The sequence below is a fragment of the Strix uralensis genome, chromosome 1, assembly GCF_047716275.1.
Source record: "Strix uralensis isolate ZFMK-TIS-50842 chromosome 1, bStrUra1, whole genome shotgun sequence".
Lineage (NCBI taxonomy): Eukaryota > Metazoa > Chordata > Aves > Strigiformes > Strigidae > Strix > Strix uralensis.
This window is the reverse complement of record NC_133972.1, coordinates 78,021,775-78,043,655: the sequence shown is the minus strand read 5'-3', so window position 1 is coordinate 78,043,655 and position 21,881 is coordinate 78,021,775. Positions and strand designations below refer to the sequence as shown.

The window sequence follows — 21,881 nt, the reverse complement described above, 5'->3', positions numbered from 1 at the left end:
ACCAGGCAGTAATGAGGTCAAACTATTTGCTTAAATTAACACAGTAAATAATGGTCTAAGAGGATTATGGACAAAATTTATCTTGACAGAACTTTATTAATAGTGGCTGGTCTATACTTCCTTTATACTCTGAAAGCAAAATACATAGTTTGCATATGAAGAAGTTGTTATTTTAAGAGTCTGTTGTTAAAGCAAGAAAAAAAAATGTTAGCTTAGAGGCTAAGCCTGACAACAGAAGTTAAACCAGATTGTCTTAACTAAATTAATTAAATAAAGTATGATGAGATATAATGTGACCACTTTTAATTACACTTTTACCTGTAGTATTTCTGTTGAAAGTCACTCCTCCTCCAGTATGTGCCAGTGGTTTAGAAAACAACTGGTTGTTCCAGGTTCCATGTGATCCTTCTTTATTGACCGCTACTAAAGAGACACTCTTAGGGTTTACACCTTAGAAAACAAATTATGGAAAATGTTATAAATATCAATTTTCAAACATAATTCAAACAATGAAAAATGGACATTTCTAGAACAGTAAAACAACACTGAATTACTTATGGTATAGTGTAAACACCATTAATGTAAAAGAACAGTGTCCATTGATTAGGTTAGATTTTTCAGCCAAACCACGAAAACTGGAGACACTGATTTAAGAACAATTCTCTTCATGCTTTCAAGAGAACTTTTAAAAGCCTTTTTAGTACAGTTACTTGGTTTCTATAAAACCATAATCTCATTATTGATATTTTTGACTCTCAAACAGTTAATACAAATTACAAATACCTATCAAACACTAGGGTTCTCAGGGCTGAAAATAAACTGTTTCTTCAAGGGATAAGTTCAAAAGTAGGACAAAGAGGCTCCTGGTACTTCAGCATGTTATGAGCATTACAAGAGTTAATGGGATTACACAGCATGAAAGCAGCTCCCAGATCTAGTGGTAACAGAACTAAAGCAATAGGGATAAATTACAAATATGCTCCTTGGAGCTATTATTCTCTTAAGTGCTGAAATTAAATATGTATTTATGACTTTCTCATTGAAAATTCTACTAAAACCAGAGAGGCATCAGAAGCATGGTTAAAAAAAGGTAAGAAATATAGATGAACTTTCCATTTGTGTTACCTTTAGACAGGGAAGCTTCCCCTCTTTTTTTCTTCTTTTTTTTTTTTTTTTCTTTTTTTCTTTTGGATTTAAACTGTTGAGTCTTTGGGCTTCCTATTTAACACCCAGTAAGTGATTTCATATTCAGAAGTCATCACTGGCCTAATGAATTCCTGAGAAATTAGTGATACATTGTAACAATGCTACTCTCCTGACAAACAGGAATTCCTCTGTGAGCCACCTAGAGTCTCACATGTGGATTACAGGAGAAGTCATGATACACTTACTGTAATTGTGCAAACCATCATGGTAATAAAGAAAAGATACTGAGACCCCAAGGAAATTGTCTGATTATAGAATATATTCAGAATACTAACCGATGGAAACATTCCTTTTACTTTCTCCTCCTTCCCGTTCTTATTCCTAGCAATTACAATATTTCATGTTATTTTCCTGATAAAATCACCCACATTTAGACTAAGCTATTTGTTTTCAAGGAGGATGACTGCCTTGGGAAGGGAAGTGTGTGAATTCCTACTAGTGTGAGTGGCTGATACTTCTAACACCTCCTACTGAGAGGGGTAACTGTGCTTATCAGAACTTTAAGTTAAAAAAAACCCCAAACCTCCTGACACTGAAAAACAGAACTATGCACTATATATAGGGTATATATATGGGTAGTTTCTTTAGTGCTCAGATAGATACACTTGCTTATGGGTCGATCAGCATATATTCCTAGAAATCCAAGAGATGCTGGATTCATATTACTGAGGGTTTTACGAACATAAGAGGGCCTGTGAACTTCTGTGGTGTACAAGCAGTGTTGAGCTCCCTTCCACCTTTACATAACCAGGAATTTCCGCATCAGTTGTGATATGTTCTGGGAAAGGCATTTAGTCCAAAACTTGAAAATTTAGCCTGGTTAGGAAAAGCGAAATTATCCAGTGAAATCTAAAGTTTAAATGTACTTTATGTAGATTGTTGACAGCTTGCATTTTCTATATGTATTGACTTTTACCCTTACCAGGTAGATATCTTGATTGTCTTAGATAGTACTGTTTTGCTGATGTATTTGATCTTCCAGAATCATTTCCCATCGGAGCCTTATTTTCCCCTCCTGGCTGGATGCAGCATGAAGCTTTTGGTTCTGGCACACTGAAAAATCAAAATGTTCAAACAATGTGACCAACAACTCCAGCTCAGAATACTACAGGCTGACCCTAGCCTGAAGAGTACAGTGCTCTTCTCTTACCCTACTCTCATCAATAGAATCTATTCCCCCAAAGTAACGGCCAAATCTCATATGTCATGAGAGTTTGATCTGGGATTCTGAAGAAAAAAGTGTATCCAACACTACGGAATAAGAGCAAACATGGATAACTGTGGCAGAACTTAGTAGCAAATTTAACTGACAAAGGAGATGAAGTTAGTGTATCTGATTTTAGTAAAACACACAGTTTCTTAATAACATGACGAACACCTAATCCATAGAGTGCCTGAAAACAAATTTGATTCAGTTTGGATATTACTGGTGCTATATCAACACCACACCCTAAGCCGGTCCGCTCATACAGCTCTTTGCATTCTTGCAGAATTTTGGTGACTTAAATTTTAGCAGATTTGTCTTAATCAATCTATAAATCTACTGAACACTGTTTACACACAAAAAAATGTGATTTTATAATTATAGGACTTACCTAAAAATACATTCCTTGTTTTTCTTTTCTTTTAACAGTGAAATGCTAGGCTTCTTTGAACATGACATTCCAAATTCAGTGTCATCCAAGTCATCCCAGCTATCCACTGCCTTTACTGAAGTCTGACCCCATCGTCTTCTGCAGCTTTTAGGACCTACTGCACCATTCTGAGGGCCACTAGCTGCTTGTTTCTATTTTAAATAGGAAAAAAAAGCTTCAATTCTATTCTAAAATTTTATATTTTGTATCTAGTTCACTTCCTGACTACTGCTTAAGAACTTTGAGAGAATTTTTCCCATTGTGTTATGCCTATTTTGGTCATAGTCTCAAGGTGTTTGGGCACAAAACGTAACAATAATGATGGCAGGTATTTTGAGTATAGCTCTTTTGGACTGTCATCCTTAAATTGCTCAGATCTATCTGAAGCAGTGAAGATAACACCCTGTTTGCAGACCCAGTTCAGTGCTCAGCCTCTGCTACTGGTATCTTGCTGAACTCATGCTCTCAACAGTGGTAGATGAACTTTCAAGAAGTAGGGCACAGTGGTGCACAGCATTCATGGCAATCACACTCAGGGTTTAGGAGTGCCCCAGGGCAGATACAGCAAATAAGTCAGACCTTTCCTTAACATTCTCTTTGAAAGAATTTATTAGATTATAAAACCATCCTTTCATCTGACTGTAGTTTTTTGCCTGGTATTTTCTGAATACCTATTGTTTTTAACATACTTTATATTGTAGTTCAGTGAGTGTAAGTGGAAAGCAAAATGATTAGAAACCAAAGCTTAATATTAGTCTTTCTAAAAATATTACGTGTTAAATTCTTACAAGCTTAGGAATTGGATGAACTTTCTCAGGTATTTTCCTGCTTGAGGCAGTCGAAGTTCTCCCTTTCCACTTTTCTACCATATACTAACAACACTTTTGTGAACTGTTTCTCAAAGGTCAATAAACAATAGCTGTTGTAACTACATTACTGCATAAGTATGTCAGTAAAGGCTATTCTAAATTAACATACATTGTTGTTACAAGCAATCTATTAGTCTGGTTTGCTGTAAAATTTCAGTAAGTGGGCAGTTATATCCTTAATAAGTCCTTAATTGTCTATCTGTATTTCCTCTAGCAAAAAGGATGACAATTTTCAAGGGATTGCCTGGTTGAATATAGTAAGAACTTTTAATAAAACCACCTAAGTATTTATCAAAGATGACTTACTGGCGGTGAGTTTTTATTGACAGTTGGAAAAAATGGTTGTGCCTGTGGCTGCTGCTGTTTTGGTACTTGCTGGTTAGCTGTATTCTGAGGCAACTGAATTTGCTGCAGAGGCTGGTGGTTAACCTTTGACAGGGGCTGTGACTGTGTGTTGTCAGGTACTTCAGGTGAAGACAGAGGCTCTGGCCTGGATATAGCTTCCAGTTTAGGTAAAATTGGCTTTGACTCTGTTGGCTGAACTGATTTTACAGGAGTCTGCTTCTCCAGATATTGTGGAGGAGGTCCTAAAACTTGGCCAACTTGAAAGTAAGGGTACTTCAAAGCCTGGAGAAAAAGATAAAACATAGTAATTTTACTTCAAAAAGTTGACTTTGGTAACCTCATCAAGGATCTAAGCATGTTTCTGAAGCATTTGAGCAAGCTCTACAGCACAGATGCAAGATGGATGCATAATGAGATCATATGCAAACAGTGTGTATTGATAACTGTCAGTTCTGTATTTTAAATTCTTCCCATCATATAATTTAGTAAGATGGATTGACTTGTACATGTTACAGCAGCTGTGTCCTTTCTTTCCCTCCTTTATGTCTAGGTTTTGTGGAGTCTGTGTTTTGAGGTGCATTTTACATTCAACACCATCCTATATTCATGCAGTAACAGATTTCAGTCTTAGAACAGGTAGCCTCCACTCCCTTCACCACATGCTTTATTACGTTTCCACTGCTAGCTATGTTTTGGCAACTCAATGAATAGTGGGGTTTTTTTATATTAAAAAAAATCAGAAGTGTGATGATTAATATTAATGTATGGGTTTTACAGTTAGAGGATGCTAATGAGCAAAGTTTCTCCTTCATTTTCTTATCACCAGATTTTCCTGGTTTTGTTTTGCTTTGAAGCACACTCACTGTGCTTGCTGTGCCTTCATGGTGGTTATTAGGAAACTACAGGGTTTGTCTTCAGGCAGATGTGTATTTCATTCTTTTTCTCTGACCTTTTTGTATTCACCGCCAGATGCACAGCATGGACATACCTTACTAACACAGCTCCTCCTATGTCAAAACAACACACTCTGCTACTCCTTCTGGGTAGGATCCTACTCTTTGAGAACTAACAAAGAGATGTTTTGCCTCAGCTGCACTTGAGAATTGCTGCCTTTGTACACATTTCCATGTATATGCACTGAACTCTCCCTTTTGGTTGTGGATTACACAACTGCTGCAGCTGCTTCCTTGACAACTCACTTGGGCAAAAGCTGGTTATTTGCTTTCATAAGTGGAGAGAAATGGTTGCTCTACTTGGTACCATCTGCTTAACCACTTCTGAATCACTTACATTACATCCACCTAAGATAACCTGCAATATGTCCTTTTTCTTTCCCAATTGTATTCCCCTTTTATACTTTCTGAATAGGATTGTATTAGGTATGAATACAAAAAAACCACCACCAAAAAAAGCCCAGTAGAATGTAACCATCTTTAGTCCTTGAAATATGCTTTTTAAAATTAACTATGACCTTTGTGACCTAGTGGTATGTTCTTCACAAAGTTATCACAGTACAGTTTACGTCTGATTTCCAAGTAAAAATAATCCTTTGCTCTTCTATACTGCATTCCATCTGCAATTTCACAAAAAGCAAAGCTTAATTTTCAATATATTCCTTCATACAGATGGGGGAGGAAAAAGAAGGTGGCAGAAGTGACTTACAGTGACAACACAGGAAACCTGCAGCTCAGAATTTTCTGGACAGAGAAAATTTTAGAATATGCCAATACAGAAGACAACATTGAAGAAATAACTAAAGAGTTTATGATGTCTGCTGAGACAGGTTTAGAACTTTCTCTCCTCACTACTCAGTCTCATTCCCATCAGAGAGTTCAAAATGAGGAGATGTTGCTCTGGCCATCAGTGTTATGACAATCAATTGGTTTCTGTATCTACAATTTTTTAACAATGCAAGAAAATTCAGTCTTATACTTAATCATTCAGGTGCTCAGACCTGACTTGCTGTAGGTCTCTTCTTTGGATTCCAGTTCAGCATATCACTCATAAGTTGTATTGCTTCATTACTTGCATTTGGGATGAGACATTTTAGGCTTATGGGGACACATTGTGGGAAACGGAAATTCATGGCAGAAGCAAGGTGGTATCCTTCTGGCCAGTCACTCTGTTTCAAAGGAAAGAAAAATGAGTACCAAAAAAAGACAAGGGCTATATATCTTTGAGGTATTAGATCAAATTTAATTTTATGCAGCTTGAGTCACGCTTGGTCTGTGTAGCTCCTTCCTATATAGCGGAAGACAGGCATTCCTATTTTCCATTACAATTCTTACACCACCAGTGAATGCAGCATCAGTCTCCAAGGGCAGTCCTTCTCAAACTCTCCTGTAGGCAAAAGGTGGAACCATCATTGTGGATACTATACTTGGACATACTCTATCTGAAGAAGAGAGTGCAGCAGTACCAGCAGTATTGAACATCCCGTCTACCACAGAAATGAGCTCAAACAGCTGACTTCAATGTTCCCTCTTTATGGGAATAGTAGAGGTGAGGCCCTTCCACCCAGCATACCATAGTTGTATAACCATGATGCAGCCTATACAATATAACACTGATTCCATCGTTAAGATAGTCAGTGATTAAATTACAACTGGACACTATTGCAACAGAAAAAAGCCATGACCACCAGATGAACATTTTTTTCTTTTTTGCAGTGTTTAACTCTCCAATAGCAAACCCTAAGGTCCTTCATTGCTTAATAAAGGCATTGTTTCAATACAGAACCATAGGATTATCAAAGACTGCAAGAGATCATCTAGTCCATGCCCTTGTCCCTTCCTGACAGGTGTCAGTCTCAAAAAGCTTCCAGTTTCTGGCAGTCCATAACCACTCTAAACAGCCTTATTCTAGAGCTTAATTCTCCTCAAGGTTAGTCCTCTTATGACTGCAAAAGACCTTTGCTGAGTGTGCTAACATCCATGGATACCAAGAAGGACTATTTCTTTCTTCTCTCTAGAACAGCTTTTTTATATATTAGAAGGTGTATTTCTTCTCCTGTCTTCCAGTCTTCCTTTGTATAGAAAAGAAAGCCAAATGATTGAATTCCTGGGTCTAAGCTTTTAAAGTTTTTCTTCTTCTCTGGACTCTGAACTTTCTCTCTTGAAAGGAAAAACTTTAAACTGGACATAATATAGCAAGTTGAACAGAAAGAATAGTTCATACATCAGCAGACAATACTCCTTTCTCTATACACTGGTATGGTATTTGTCTTTGTGGCAATGTTGACATACAATGCACTATGTAGCTCCTACATTCTCTTCTACAGATGTGTTAGCTGGATAGTTAACCCCAAATATTTATGAGGCTGATTATTCCTGCCTAAGTACAGCACTCTACATACTATTAAAGAAATTTTTTTAAAGCTACATCTCTAATTTTATAAAGAAACTGAATTCTAATCTTGTCTTCTAACATACTCAATCCTCCCCAGCCTGCTATCTACCAATTTAAGAAGTAAAATCTATTCCATCAGAAGGCCTTTAATACAATTTTAAAATTTCATCAGATGCAGAACCACTCAAGAGTCCTATTCAATCTATCTTTCATTTTGAATGTGAACCAGAAAAGCTTACTCTTTGAATAAGGCTTTCAAAACAGGTATGCACTGATCATGCAGTTTGTTTGTATAAATATACTGATGAGAATGTTGAGGGACAGCATCAGAAACCTTACTGCAGAAAATGTACGATATTAGTGCTTCTTCTTCTGTAGCAGTGTAACAAGCTTTGTGGAGAGAGTAAATTGATTTGATAGAATTTGGTCTTAAGATACCATGTTAGCTATTACGTGTCTAATGTACAATACTTTCAGCTCTGTTAACACAGTCTATGGTAATCAAAGAACTCAAATGTAATTATAACCAAGTCTGGTTAAAGTAAGTTTCAAGACTTCAAGTGACTTCCTATTCCACCTCAGAGAATAATTTGTTCATTTAAATTAATGGAGATAAACCCTTTCCTCCTCTGCTGCATCTTCCTCCTTTATTGGAGTTGGTGACATTCTGTCTGCCAGAGGTAGTGACCAAGGAACTATTTAGAACAAAGTAGCAAGGGCTGTGTGTTGCTGGTGAAGTACGGGGATACAGTGAAAATAGTACAAGTGCAAAAATGAAAAATATATTTCAATTTATTGAAAAAAAGAATTTGGAATTATTTAAGGTGCCATTGCCAACTTCAACTAATGAAAATGTGTTTCATTAATCTCTCCTTTTCAGATCATCGCCAGCTTTTTCATTAAATTGGCATACTACAAGTGTACCATCACTGCCAGTACTTGAATAGTGCAATTTATTGCTTTATTTATAAAATAAATAAAGCAACATTTTATAAATAAAGCAAACATTCATAAAACAAAATAGTTGCCTGTCACTATTTAAAAAAACCAAACTCACAGATGTCATTAGTTAGGTATTATGGACTAAAACAAAGGAGGGCTAATTGGAATGAAGATAGTTTCTGGGAATAATTCCTGTAATTCCTTATTGCAGGATAATGGAATAAATTAAAATATACTTCTGAAAAGAACAAAAAAACAATTTATTTGTAAAATCATCTGCAAAACCAGACTATTCAAATAACTATTTATGTTTTTCAGAATGCAGAACAGTACTTCACTTGTAACAAATGCATCATTTGTTGTGATAATTCCTATCATAATATTTAAGTACTCTTCTTACACAGTGATCTCCCTGAATAATGCCTTAGCATCATCATAAGGACATAAAATTCCCAAGTCTGCCCAGCAGATGACAGGGGCACAAAGGAACTAATTACAGCTTCCTGATCCCAGAGGCCTGACCTACCATGTCTCTAACCCTTAGGGTCTTTAAAAGAAGCAACAGTTTTCTCTGAAATACTCAGCTAGTAACACTGCCTGCTTTCCCTGGCAGTTTGCTAGTCAGGGAAAGACAGAGTATAAACAGTCATGATTTGCTTCTGTTCAGCTACTTTTAAGGTTTAGAGAAAAAACAGCAGTCAGCTCAGTGCTGCTCTGCTACCACACACAGTGAAAATCTCTCTCTGATCTCCCTGCGTTTCCAGAAGTTTTTATGCTATATATTGAAAATGTTCCAGAAGCTAGTATGTTGCTCTTTCACAGATATTCTTAACATACATCAAAATGTTCTTCTTACTATCCTAGACTTGTGAGCTGCTTAAGAAACTTAACATCTGTGTTTGAAAACTCAAGTCCTAAAATACTGCTCATATTACACATTTTTTCTCCTGCACAATTGTCATAACAAGCACTGTTTTACACGTCATAGCAATTTCCACTTAGTCCTCTAGACACAATTTTCACTTCCACAACCGATCATCTACAACTCCTCACCTCTGACCTTTTACTCTGCTCTGTCATGAGTTTGCACCTGCTTCTCAGTATGTTCTCTTGGATGTTTTCCCACCACTTCAAGATCTACATGTTCCTAGCTAAGCTTAATGTATTTCTGTTTTAAGTTTTCTGTTCCTCACTTCTCTATTGATAACAGCTCCTTTACTGGACAAGAATCATGCTATATTTTGTATCAGTAGAACACTAATGAAATTGATGTTTTTCTCTCCCACCCTTCGTTTTTTTAGATCTAGAGACTCTGCTCAGTCAACTATTTCACCAAGTCCTGTTTGCACCCATAAAGTACTGATATACATCTGCCATCTCTTACTTTATTCTCCAAACAATATTTATATGATTTTTTCAGTTTATTCAAAATTTTGACGGTAAGCTTATTCTTTTCTTGCATATTCATATATCCATTTGCTAAAACAACTTTTTAATTTAATATAATTGCATACATTTTTATACGCACTACCCAAACCTTCCTTGTAATTCTAAACGTTTAAAATATTTAGCCCATCCAGAAAATAATTGAATTGTTTCCTCTCTAAAATACTGTAATTTTTCCTCCATTACTTCTTATTGCTAATAATATTTATGAGATATCTGTGTTTGAGATCGTTTCCTTTATGCTTTAAACATAAGAAAAGCATAATTTGTCTTATTTATGGTATCTTCTAGAAGCTCCAAATTCTGGGTGCCACCCTAGAAGAATTACTTTCAGGAAAGGAAAGCAAATTGGCTGTGGCAAAATGAAATCCTAGGAGGCTTCTGATTTTCTGTCCAATATGCATAGCTTTAAATAACTAAATTAAACAACTTTATCCAGCTTTCATCAGAGGAAAGCAAGGCTACACATAATAGTATGATACATAACAGATGCTAATATGCAACAAAAGACTAGCATTACGTGTCTTAAGGGAAGCTTAAAAGAAATACTGTTGTGAAAACCTTAAGTCTGCAGGAAATTTACTAAAACAATAATTTATATGTATGTTCTGAAAGACAGATAACATTCAATGTTCTATAATACTAATTTTATTTAACTTTTTTTTTTTTTTAAGACACAGTTGTGTGAGTTTTACTAAGTCTTACCTTCTTCGGAGTCCCTAATACTTGGCAAATTTTGAAGATTTCATCTACTTCACTTGTGCCTGGGAAAAGAGGTCTTAGTGTGTATAATTCAGCCATTATGCTGCCAACTGCCCACATATCAATAGGCGAGCTATAAATAGATGATCTTAGCAAAACTTCAGGAGCACGGTACCTATCAGGATGGAAAGAAATAATAGATAGATGAAAAGGGTAAGACAAAGGTAATTAGTTAAGATAACGTATTAGCTTCTTAATATACTTACCACCTGGTAGAAACGTAATCTGTATAAGGTGGCTGAGATCTTAGTTCTCTAGCCAAACCAAAATCTGCTATTTTCACAAGTTCTGGTCCAATACAGAGAAGGTTTTCAGGCTTCATATCTCTATGAAAAAATCCTATAGAAGACCAGACAGAAAAGAATGGCAAATTATTGTGTCATCACTTATTTCAACAGCAACCTCTAATACAGTAATCAAAAATTCACTTTGGGATGTTTTGGAAGAATATAGCTTTTTTCTTTCTTTTTTTTTTTTTTAATTCAACATAAAAGGATGGTAACCCTCCCCCCAAAAAGCACACACATTCTCCCTCCAGTGATTATTACACCAAGTGTTCTTAAATTAACAAATGTAAACTGTCATTAATACACTAAGGAAAATGAATTGGCTATTGCAGCAATATCAAATAACAAACCAGTTTCAGAATGAAATCTTTGCAAAAACTACAACTGCTTTATCAGTTTTGGATAATGGAAAATTGAGCATCTGACACTTACTTGATTTATAAAATTCCTTGAACGATTTTTTAACTACTTTATTTATCATTGTGACAACGATCTGCAGACACAGACATACAGAAGATACCAAAATTCTGCTCAGGAATGCTAATATTAGTAATGCAGGCACATAAAGTTTCTTTCATACTTGCTGATGGCTTAAGCACCTATATACCTGGACAGTGGTTAAGTCGCTAAGCAAATAAATTGTGCTGTATAATTGGTACGCACAATTTGTTATATTACAAATCACTTTGATTGAAATTCACTTGCTACAATAAAGCACTTGATTTCTGCATGCAAAAAACTGACAACCACTATAAGAAATTGGCTGAAATTATTACAGTGAAATGTGAATGTTCAAATTTATCATACCCATCATTCCCAAACACTTATGGTAAAAAAACCATGAATATCGTAATTTAGAAATGGCAAGTTTTTTCTTAAATTCTCATTTTCTCATTTATTTCATGTAGAAATGAGGAAGGAAAAGAAGATGCTAATAATTAGAGAACAGTATGTGATCTTGATCACAAAGACGTGAAATGGCAATTTCTGGGTATTTGATAATACTGAACAGAACTAATTATTTATTTGAATTCATCAGCAGGCCTCGCCAGGGTACATGAAAGCCAATCAGAGATCACTGGGAACACTAATTTCATTTTCAGCTAATATTTTATTGTCTTTGGAAAGTTTTAAGGATACCAATGTGATGTGAAGTACAAAATAAAGAAGTTGAGCAAGAGAGTAAATTACTACTTTTTTAAATACAAAGGAGCTTAATACCAGTATTTCAGAATGCAGTTTGCAGACAGATATTAAACATGAGCATTAAAAGTTTTGTAAGTGATGTGAAACTTTTTGATGTTGTGAGCATACAGCACCTCTTATTCAGACTGTGCTTGTAATTCCTAGAAAAGTCCCATCTCTTCAAATATTTAAATCCAGGCTGTATTTGATAAGGAGACTGAATTTCTTAGTGAAGTCATTTTAATAATTTTTAGATGTAGGGTGTCACATTAGTTATAGTATCTCAAGACAGGAGAGACTGCCATCTGTAAAGTATGATGGTCCTTACATAGGTATTTTTGAGGAAACAGAAATTCATACTACAGCACAGCATACAAGTTTCTTTAGTTTGTTTATTCATGTGGTAACTAAGGTGGAAAAAAGTACTGAACAGTGTATGAACAATATCCAATGCTTTCAAAAAGAAAGAGGAAAATATGATTCTAGGAAAACAAAGTGTAACTTCAGGTATGGTTTAAAGACACACCATACTTGAAACAGATAAGAATAATTTTTATTAGAGATAATTAATAGCTTTTGCTAGATATTTTTATTCATGTTATTACTGTGCATTATCTTATTCTCTAAAAAAGTGCTACACAGTTTAACTCTAGTATGAAACCTACCGTGTTTATGGATAAAAGCTAGCCCTTGTAATATCTGATACATCATGTTTCTGATGACTGACTCGGGGAACAGCTTGTTTCTGTGAAGAAACAGATTAAAAACTTCACATAATTAAAAAAAAAAAAGTATTTTCAGAACATTTCTGTTTCTTCATTTTGCACAACACATCATGAACAGACGAAAACAGACCCGTCAAGTCTTGCGCACAAAGGAGGACAGATGCAACTAGCTCTCATCTCAAAACTCCCTTGCTGCCAGGCCTTAATTTCACTTACTGTAAGTGCTGCAGAAGGACTTCTCTGCAGAGAGGTTCATGATCCAATGTAGAAGCTGGCTGGCCAGTAGCGTGCTTGACCAGATGAACATTTTACGCACAGTAATGTAGCAAGGAAGAGATCGCACAGCGCAGTACTGTGGTAGGTGTGTTACCCAGTGGTACCCTTAAGGCAATCCTGGCTAAGAGCAATGCTTCTCAGCTGTAGGGTAACACTGTGCTAATATCGCTAGCAGCCACCTCAGGATGTGAACCTAAGAGCTTTCACGTTAGGAGAAAAAGGTGCATGGCAATGTCTGAAGGAAACACACATTAAAGGCAGAAGAATTAAGCAAAGAAAAATGTTATTGAAAAGGAAGGTCCTATTCCAAAGTCCACCTTGCAAGCCTTGCTAGGTACTGTTTGTCCAAGACCACAACGTCACACAGTTAATCCATATATAGGTCTTTCTTATGAGCATGCATGCATGTACATGCAGATGACCAACCCCACCTTAAGTCAAATCCATGAGCAAAAGCAGAACAGTGTTTATCCAATCCTTCATACATTAAAGTGAAGGCTAATAAAGAAAAAAAATACTTGGAATTTCTCTCATGGCTCTACACACCAAAGACATGCAAACTATTGTTTTAACAACTGAACAAACTGTTATTTCCAAAAGCATTACAATATGCAACATTGTAATGCAGAGCAATGCAGAATTCTACCCTCAGATAAGCAGGTGCAGCAACTCCTGTTCACATCAGTGGGGCTGCAAGAAGAGCCAAAACCAGAAATTCCAATGTGTTCTTCAAGATAGCATAAGATTCATTAAATAAAGCATGATGACACACTATTTGTTCTGTGAAAGAGACATACCTGTCCTTCATTAACTGATAGAGATTTTCCTTCATGTATTCAAATACAAAGTAAAGGTGGTCGTTTTCTCGTATTACTTCTTTCAATTTAATTACATTGGCATGATTTAGCTTCTTCAGAGACTGTAATAGAGCAAAACATGGCTTCAGATAACTCAACAGTGACTTTGATTCCTTATCAGAACAAAACTTTTAACATATAAAAGTTTCTAACACAGAATTTACAAAACATCCATGATAGTCCATATTTATCTTGTAATCTCTGTTTCAAAGAACAACAAAATAGCATTTAAACTCATTTCAAAATAAAAGCAGCAATGATATTAATAATATCTTAAACCTTCTATTTCTGGGTATTACATCATAGCTGGGGTGAAGATTAACACAAAAACCTAATTCCCTACAATGAAAGACAGTTCTGAAGCTGTAACAGCTCTTGCTCACAGAACTGAATAAGAAAACCCAGCAATTCTTTTGTTATGAAACTATCAAGAACAATAATTCTTACAGGTGTTCTTTTTGGAGATACTGATTACGTGCAATTTCCAATAAGTTAAACCTAAATTATGGATACCCAACTCCTGTGTTATGGAGTTTTGTATATACAGAAAATCAGATGCCTGAACCATGGGATGATTTGGAATTTAAGGATTTCAAGTGTTACTCTATCATTTGGCTACCCAAAACTCCCAGTGCTTTCTACAAATGCCCCAAATACAAGGACTGGATATACTCCTAGAAATCTGCCAGTAAAATGAAAGAGCAGGATGGTAAAACACAGAAACACACATACAAACAAAATCAATTTCTTTATTTTCTCTCAAAGACAAGAAGCTTGGCTATGAGACACGGCCACTGCTTGAGAATAGTGGGATATTCCACAAAGCAGCAGGAGCTCTAGGAGTGCCAGCAGCCCATGGTTGTGTGGAACCTGTCACCCCCATTTAAAGAGGTCACAGAGTTTGGCCTTATGCTTGGAGATTGTAATGCCCTTTTCCTTCATGCAAACCTAACAGGACACTTATTTTTAAATGCGATATGTTCACCACTTTACCTTGACTTCTCTCAAATTCATACATTCATCCCATGAATAGAACTTTCTTTTCATTCTGAAATACAAATACGAGATAAAGTATTTCCAGTACAGAATCCATTTAGAACAAAAAATCTAAACATGCTATTTTCCAAGGGTAGCATTAGCTGTATTTTGAACTCAATTTAAAACATCCTAGAATACCCATCAGCAACATAATTAAAAACAAATGCAACTCCTAGAATTGCTAGAAATTTAAGTGTTCGATGATTAATCATTGCAAACATATTTTTAGAAGAGTAGTTAGCCAGAGAGACCATGATAGTCCAAGGTATTTATAAAAACATCAGGGACAAAATCCCTTTGTATCATTTGAATTGTGCTCTTAATAACAAGGAAAGCATTAGTGACACTGCACTTAAAACATGGATATTTCAAATCAGAAAAATCACCTCTTTGTGCCTAAGTTGCACATTCTAGGAAAACCAGAAAATTTTATTTTTGAAATCTGCAAAATATCTTCTTGACTGCTTAACATTATAATTAAGCATTTGTCTTGACCAGTCATTTTTACAAGCCTGTTCCAAGGTATCGAATACCAAATAAAAATAGTTTCATTTTTTTCTAGCAATACTCATACATACATACAATAGTCTCTAAACTAATCGTTATATATAACAGTGTAATACAGATATTTGTAAGTCTTGCATAGATACAAACATGGATATTTGCTGTTGCTCAGATCTTGGGACAGGGTTGGGAATGTCATGTTATTTGCTGTGTTTCTGTAAAGTTCTAGCGTCTAGAGTGAAGAGATTTAAACCCAAGGTTTCCATTTAAAATAAACCTATCTTCAACCAAAACTGTCCCGTCCCCGTCCCCCCCCCAAATCCCAAACTTAAAAATCACACAAAAGAATTCCAAATCCTGAAATCATGAAAATGAAAAACACTTCCCACAAAATGTTGTTTCTTTTGCCTAAAAATAATGAAAATAATCAATTGCAGATTTTTTTTTTTAGCTTAGATTAATATTAATAATTTAGGTAACAGTACTAGCAGCATATGAAGTAACATGAAATTCTCAGAAATTCTTAAAACAAAAGTCAGTCAATTATGTTACAATTATCTTTCTGCAGTAAATCCATAAATGGAGAAAAAAATCTCAGCAACATACAACATCTTGTATTTCAGTTTACGCTTTACATCCTGTTTGTAATTCTGTAGGGTAACTTCCCCAGTCCTCTAGCAGAATTTTTGTTGTTTTGTAATATTCTTTTTAGGTAAGTATGACAACACCAATGATTACACACAACACAACTTTATTACATCCAAGAAGACAGCCTTTATTTACCTGACCAGATTGTTACCTGGTATTTATCACTGTAGCAATATCTGAAACTTAATGTAGTACCTAAAAAGATCTGGAGGTGTGGGAAGGTATTTCAAATCTACCCATTAAGATGGGTATTCTTTCTATTCATATAAATAAACAAACTCCCTAATTAATCAACTGCACATTCAGTTTTGCTTTTCCTTTGGTGTTAGCCTAAAAACATTTTTAGAAGGAAGCGTGTTTGAACAAAAGCAGCATGTAATTTTAGAGGCCAATATAAATCAGTAATTTATACAAACTGATGCATCTCTGCTGATCTGTTAACTGAAGTCTGACCCACGATCACCTTGTTAAGCTTCTTAATTAAAAAAATTTTATGTTAATTTCCCTAAAAAGGAACTTTTTTTTCTATTCTACACAGATGGCAGAAACAGTAAAGTTAAAAGTGAAAAGCTTTAAGCTTTTGTGAGTACCTTTAGTGAATTTAGATATTACATACCTTTTGATAGCCACAAGTTCTCCTGACTCGTTGCTCTTCCCCATCAATACACTGCCATAGGTGCCATCACCTAGTTGTTTCATGATTGTGTAACGGTTCATTTTTTTTTAAGACCCAGAGAGCCAAAAGCTTATGAAATTCTAAATGTCTTCTGCTTTATTAAAGGATTATACGCTCTTTGGTTTTCTTAGAGAAATCTTCTTTCAGACTGTTTTACGTTGGTGAATGTCTTCTCATAATGGAGCAGGATATTCACTAGTCTCCTCCGAATTACAGCTATTTTGAGATCTCGATTTAAGGTTTAAGACGACAGAAGAACATGGTCATTCTCAAGCAGATCCTTAAAAAAAGGGGGAAATATATAATTTTACAGTATTTGGGGAAAGACACACTCTACTATTTGTATCTAACAGTAACAACTCCCAGATCTGTATGTGTTCTTTAAATAGAACACTTCAATATAACTAGTTCCTTTAAATCCTTGAAACCACAGGAAGTGCCTAGTCTAGGATTAGAGTAAGCAGGGACTGGGGAGTCAATATTATTGTCGTAATTCCTAGAACCAGAAAAGTGTGTTTAAGGCTGATGTCCTCTGATGGAACTCCTTATTCTTAATTTGAAGACAGCAAGTTCCTAATCTGTAACAAAGGGAGGGCTGAAGTTTGGGAAAATAGACAGAACCACCCAAATTTTGAACGGGGTGCTACGGTAAACCTGGGGTCCGAATGCTGTGTTTTGGATTGGTGGTGCAAGCAGGCTCACTATGCTTAAAGCTAGTGAGGAAGGGAGGTGAAGAAGCAAGATAAACACTGCATTCTTCACCAAGGTAAATCAAGTTGTTATAAATGTACTTGGATACCTTGCTCTACAGTTCACAGAATTCTTAGTCTAGTCACAGGATTAGGCACAGTAATGGCTGAAAAGTTTATTGTTCAGTTTTACAAGGCCTGCAGAGAGAACTATAGAGCTCACCTGCATTGGTATGGAAGACTAGACCTGAATTGTCATTTGGAAAAGAATTCACATTAAACAATGTTGAATCTTCATCTTTGAATACATGCAAACCTTAATTTGAATCCTGATCGAGACTTGAATCTGAACCCTAGCTTTTGTTATACACAATACTATCTGTCACCAACACTTCATATGAAGGACAGTTCCCATAGGTCCTAGACACAAATCCTAATTCTAACCTTAGCACCAGCTGCCTACTAGATGCAATCCTAAAAACTGATGTTAAGGCACTTACTCAAACTCACAGTAGTCATCCACTTATTTATGCAGGCCTAGGAAAAACTAACAACTGATCACTATACCATTTACACACCATAACACAAACGCTTAAACACAAACAAACCACTGACTGCTAAACAAATTCCAGCGTTATCTCTACCTTTTACCTCTGCTTTCTGAAAATGCAAAACAAGGCTCAAATCAACTGGCATCCACTGTCAGCCTACCTCTACAGGAGATGCAGAATTCAGAATGCAAATCTGTAGTCCTTATCCTTACACCAGAATTAGCTTCAGGCTGGTAAGGCTGTCCAAACACAGTAAGGATCTCAAATTCAGCTGATAACAAGCCTCAGGCTTGAGATTTACAGGCCTGGCAAAATTCCGCAATAAAACTGGCCTCTTATGAGTGTGAATGCAGAATTCTCAAGTAGACTACTCTACTTGTAAAGGAAACATCTGCCTGGACAATACACCAATGTTTCTGAGCTGTTATTACTCGAAAAGCTGCTTCCTTGGAGAAGTCATAACATGCACCTTGTTACTCCCTGTTGCTTCTGTTACTAGGGAGGAATCTTAGATCAGCTGTCAAGATGCCATTAACAAGTGACCTAGTGGACATCTCAATTTATAATCTTACAAGTTATAATTTACAACCACCAGTTTGGCAGTGAAAAATATACAGAATTTTTTATCCATCCCCTCCAAAAGCCATCGCCAGAGTAAAATAAGATGGCTGGTTAATAGCATATTCTATAGCAAAGCTAAAACCGAGATTTAACAAAAAGTAACAATCATAGACAATTCAAATTATGACTGGGTTTTAAATTGGACTTTCATATATTTAAGCCTATTGTTTTTCCTCAGAATTCAGCTTTGTATCTTATTCCCCAAAGTGTTTGCATGCACTCTAGTCTTTAATACCTTGAATAATGCCATTTCTTCAAGAAGACTATTTGTAGAATCCAGTAACAAGCAGATGATCAAGAGTTTATTCCAAGATGCATACTACATACATATCTTGCAAGTTATCAATTGTCAGTTTCATATATATATTAAAAAACAAAACCAAAACCTTTCTGAAAATATTCTAATACACAATTTAAAAACACAGAACCTGCACCTAAAGCATCACCAATGATAAACTGTGTATGCATTTTGTGTATAGGTATACATAGGCATATCACATGAAGTTAAATGTAACAGGATTTGGGTGCCTGCATTTCTCCATTTCAACAAACATCATTGTACACTGTTTAAGAGATGGGTTTCAGAGCGGATTCAGCAATATTTGCCAAAGACAGCTCTAGCCTGAACTCCTAGAGTTAAATATATTAAAAATGTGGAGAACTCACATGTATTTCATGCCCAACCTTTTGCTCTCTGATGAAGTGAACCAAAATACCATGATGAAAACCTCTGTATTTGCCATAAACAGACCCAGATCTAGATAGAAACCTCAAGTTTTGACCTTTAAGTCCTTTAATTTTGGTGCCTAAATGCTATCAGCTTTCCAAGTAATTTTGGGGAGTATAAATTAATCACATGCTTTTACAATTACCCCTTTTGTCCAATTCTATTATTTCGGCATGTGCACTTGAAACAGCATCACATATAGTATTTCTTCCCTCCAGAAGTCCTATGTAATGTAACATCACAGACACAATTGTGCATTTTGTCAGTTCTGTAATATATTTTATTGCTTTATCCTTTTCTGCTGTATCCTGTAATTTTTAGGGTATGAAAACACTTAATCAAGTAAAGTACAGAAATGTCAGCACACTCCTTCAATTGTCAAATGGAAGTGTCAAAATTGCTCTATGGAAATGCACAAAACCAGGTATGAAAACTACATACCCTGACAACAATATCTAGGTACCATCATATATACCACATACATTCACCACCACGCTGATGCACACTAAGCCGTTCCACTAATGAGTCTCATGAAAGAGTTGGCTTGGTCACTTACAGTTAACAAAAAAGGCAAGTGAGGGAACTCTTATAATGAGACATCATCAATGGAAAACTAACAAAATGCAGAGAAAAAAAGGACTGCAGGCATCACCCTTGACTCTAAGCTCTTCTCCAACTTTTTAGAGAATTCATCCTTCATATAGAAATATCTAAACAAATTGAGAGAGTTCTGTGAACAACTAAACAGTTAATTTTATGGCAATGCTATGGCATGCGGCTGTCTGTAAGAAATGCTAGAAGGTGACAGAGGTTTGCTGACCAAGAAGTACAGCACTGGATCCTGCAAGACTCCAACTGCCACCGTCCACCGATATTAGGATAAACAAGGCTGCCAAGTACTTGTGTTTATCAGCCTGGTGTGACATCAGGGACAGGGGCTTCTTTTGCTCCTACTGGAATTACAGAGCACGGCGAGTTAAAATATAAAGGCTTTAGAGATTCACATTCACTACAACAGACTTTTGCACACTTCGTACTTTGCACCACATGTATCCAGCTCACGTGTGCAATTTTTTCTCTGTGGTCTCTATTTTTTTCAAATTTGCTGTTCAGTTTTCTCTTTTGCACCAACCTGGGGAAAAGCAAGGGCTCGACCTAGCTCTTCTGGTTAACGCAAGCCTCTGAAGTGGCCTTTCACATCCTAAAGCTTATATGATATTATTTCCTCAGTGATATGAAGCTCTAAAATGTACAATTGTCCTAATAGTCATCTTCCAAACTGAAAACAAGAAATCCTACTGTAAACAACAGCTTGTTTTATACTCTTAATGACATACTACTGCCCATAATCTCTTCACATAGGATTAAGAAAGGATTAAACCCGGGGACAAATAGAGGACAAAATACAGTATCTTGAAAAAAATCTAATAATTTGTGTAAACATAGAGAATCTGAACAAGTTCTACACAATTTAAGCAAATTTTCACTTTTACTATATTACTGGTGTTTTATTTTAAGCACTGGCAACAACTTTATTTTAGATGTCTGAAGAACATTTCAAAATGTAATGAATAACAGCAAATCATCTGCATTTCTGCTGTACAAGTATTAGGCATTACCAAAAGTTTTATGTTTGCATGCTAAACAGAGTCTCAAGTTAAAATAAAAACTCAGATATATGACCCGATAAAGACCTCCCACAGAGATAAGCAAAACACAACCCAGTTTCACCAACCTGCTTACAGTAACTGCTGAAATCACCAAAACCATTCACAATGCATGGTACCACGCTCAATGATCAAAACTGCCAGTAGTGCACAGTACAGAATGTGCGCCAATACAAAGTTAAAAAAACCCAACCGCAAACCAATAAACGAATTGTTACTACAAGAACCTTCTTTGTAGTGAACTAAAGCTGACAGTAATCAGGTCCCATGACAGGTGGATCCATTTCTTGAGATTAACTACAAAGCCACTACTCTAATCAAAGACCAGCAGTTGTTTAGAAGCATGACTCAGCTGCAAGGAAGAAGTTAATAACATCGACGATAAATATTTGTACTTTCAAATATACTGCCTTAAAGATTTTTTTTTTTTTAAAGTCTCTTCAAACATCTAATATCTTGTTTCACTTATTTGTATCAAGCATTCAGGATAGGGCATATCAAAAATCAGAAACTCCAGTTTGCTGGAAGTATTTTCCCTCATTTTGTTCTAAACCAGCTTTGGTTTCAAACCAAAGACCAAGTTTTTCAGGATGTTTCAACAGAGACCTGCCTGGATGCTGCCAGCAAGATTACCTCTTTCCACCACTGTGAAACCTCTTCCCGCAATGCAACGAGCAGTACAGCGAGCTGTAGAACAGCAATGGCTTTGGTGAGACCTGCTGCCGGACTTTCAAGTCTCCAGCCTTGGGCAGTGTCCAGAAGGAACACAGACTACTCATCTTTCAACTTCTCCACCTCACTGTACATTTCAATACATGCCCATTTCCATGCCAATTTTACTTTCACCTGATGACATTCAGTTATTTCCTAGCAGTGTG

The 21,881-nt window shown here is 36.0% G+C and overlaps 1 protein-coding gene across 12 annotated transcripts in view; it reads right to left on the bottom strand.

Annotated features, from left to right (window-relative positions):
- The window catches only part of MAK (male germ cell associated kinase), a 32,275-nt gene that overhangs the window by 9,773 nt on the left and 621 nt on the right, over positions 1–21,881 (bottom strand). For 11 of the 12 annotated variants that reach the window (XR_012629332.1, XR_012629333.1, XR_012629334.1 and 8 more), the window contains exons 2-12: positions 16,689–17,028; positions 14,876–14,930; positions 13,823–13,944; positions 12,690–12,769; positions 10,759–10,891; positions 10,496–10,667; positions 6,009–6,176; positions 4,016–4,336; positions 2,802–2,992; positions 2,129–2,259; positions 319–450 (exon numbers count right to left, since the gene is read on the bottom strand). Coding sequence is in view for 9 of the 12 variants with exons in the window: in XM_074872009.1 (XP_074728110.1) it covers positions 319–450; positions 2,129–2,259; positions 2,802–2,992; positions 4,016–4,336; positions 6,009–6,176; positions 10,496–10,667; positions 10,759–10,891; positions 12,690–12,769; positions 13,823–13,944; positions 14,876–14,930; positions 16,689–16,789 (1,606 nt within the window). In the remaining 3 variants the exon portion in view is untranslated. Of the gene's footprint in view, positions 1–318; positions 451–2,128; positions 2,260–2,801; positions 2,993–4,015; positions 4,337–6,008; positions 6,177–10,495; positions 10,668–10,758; positions 10,892–12,689; positions 12,770–13,822; positions 13,945–14,875; positions 14,931–16,688; positions 17,029–21,071; positions 21,189–21,881 lie in introns of those variants that run through there. The other variant, XM_074872028.1, reaches the window with a different exon arrangement.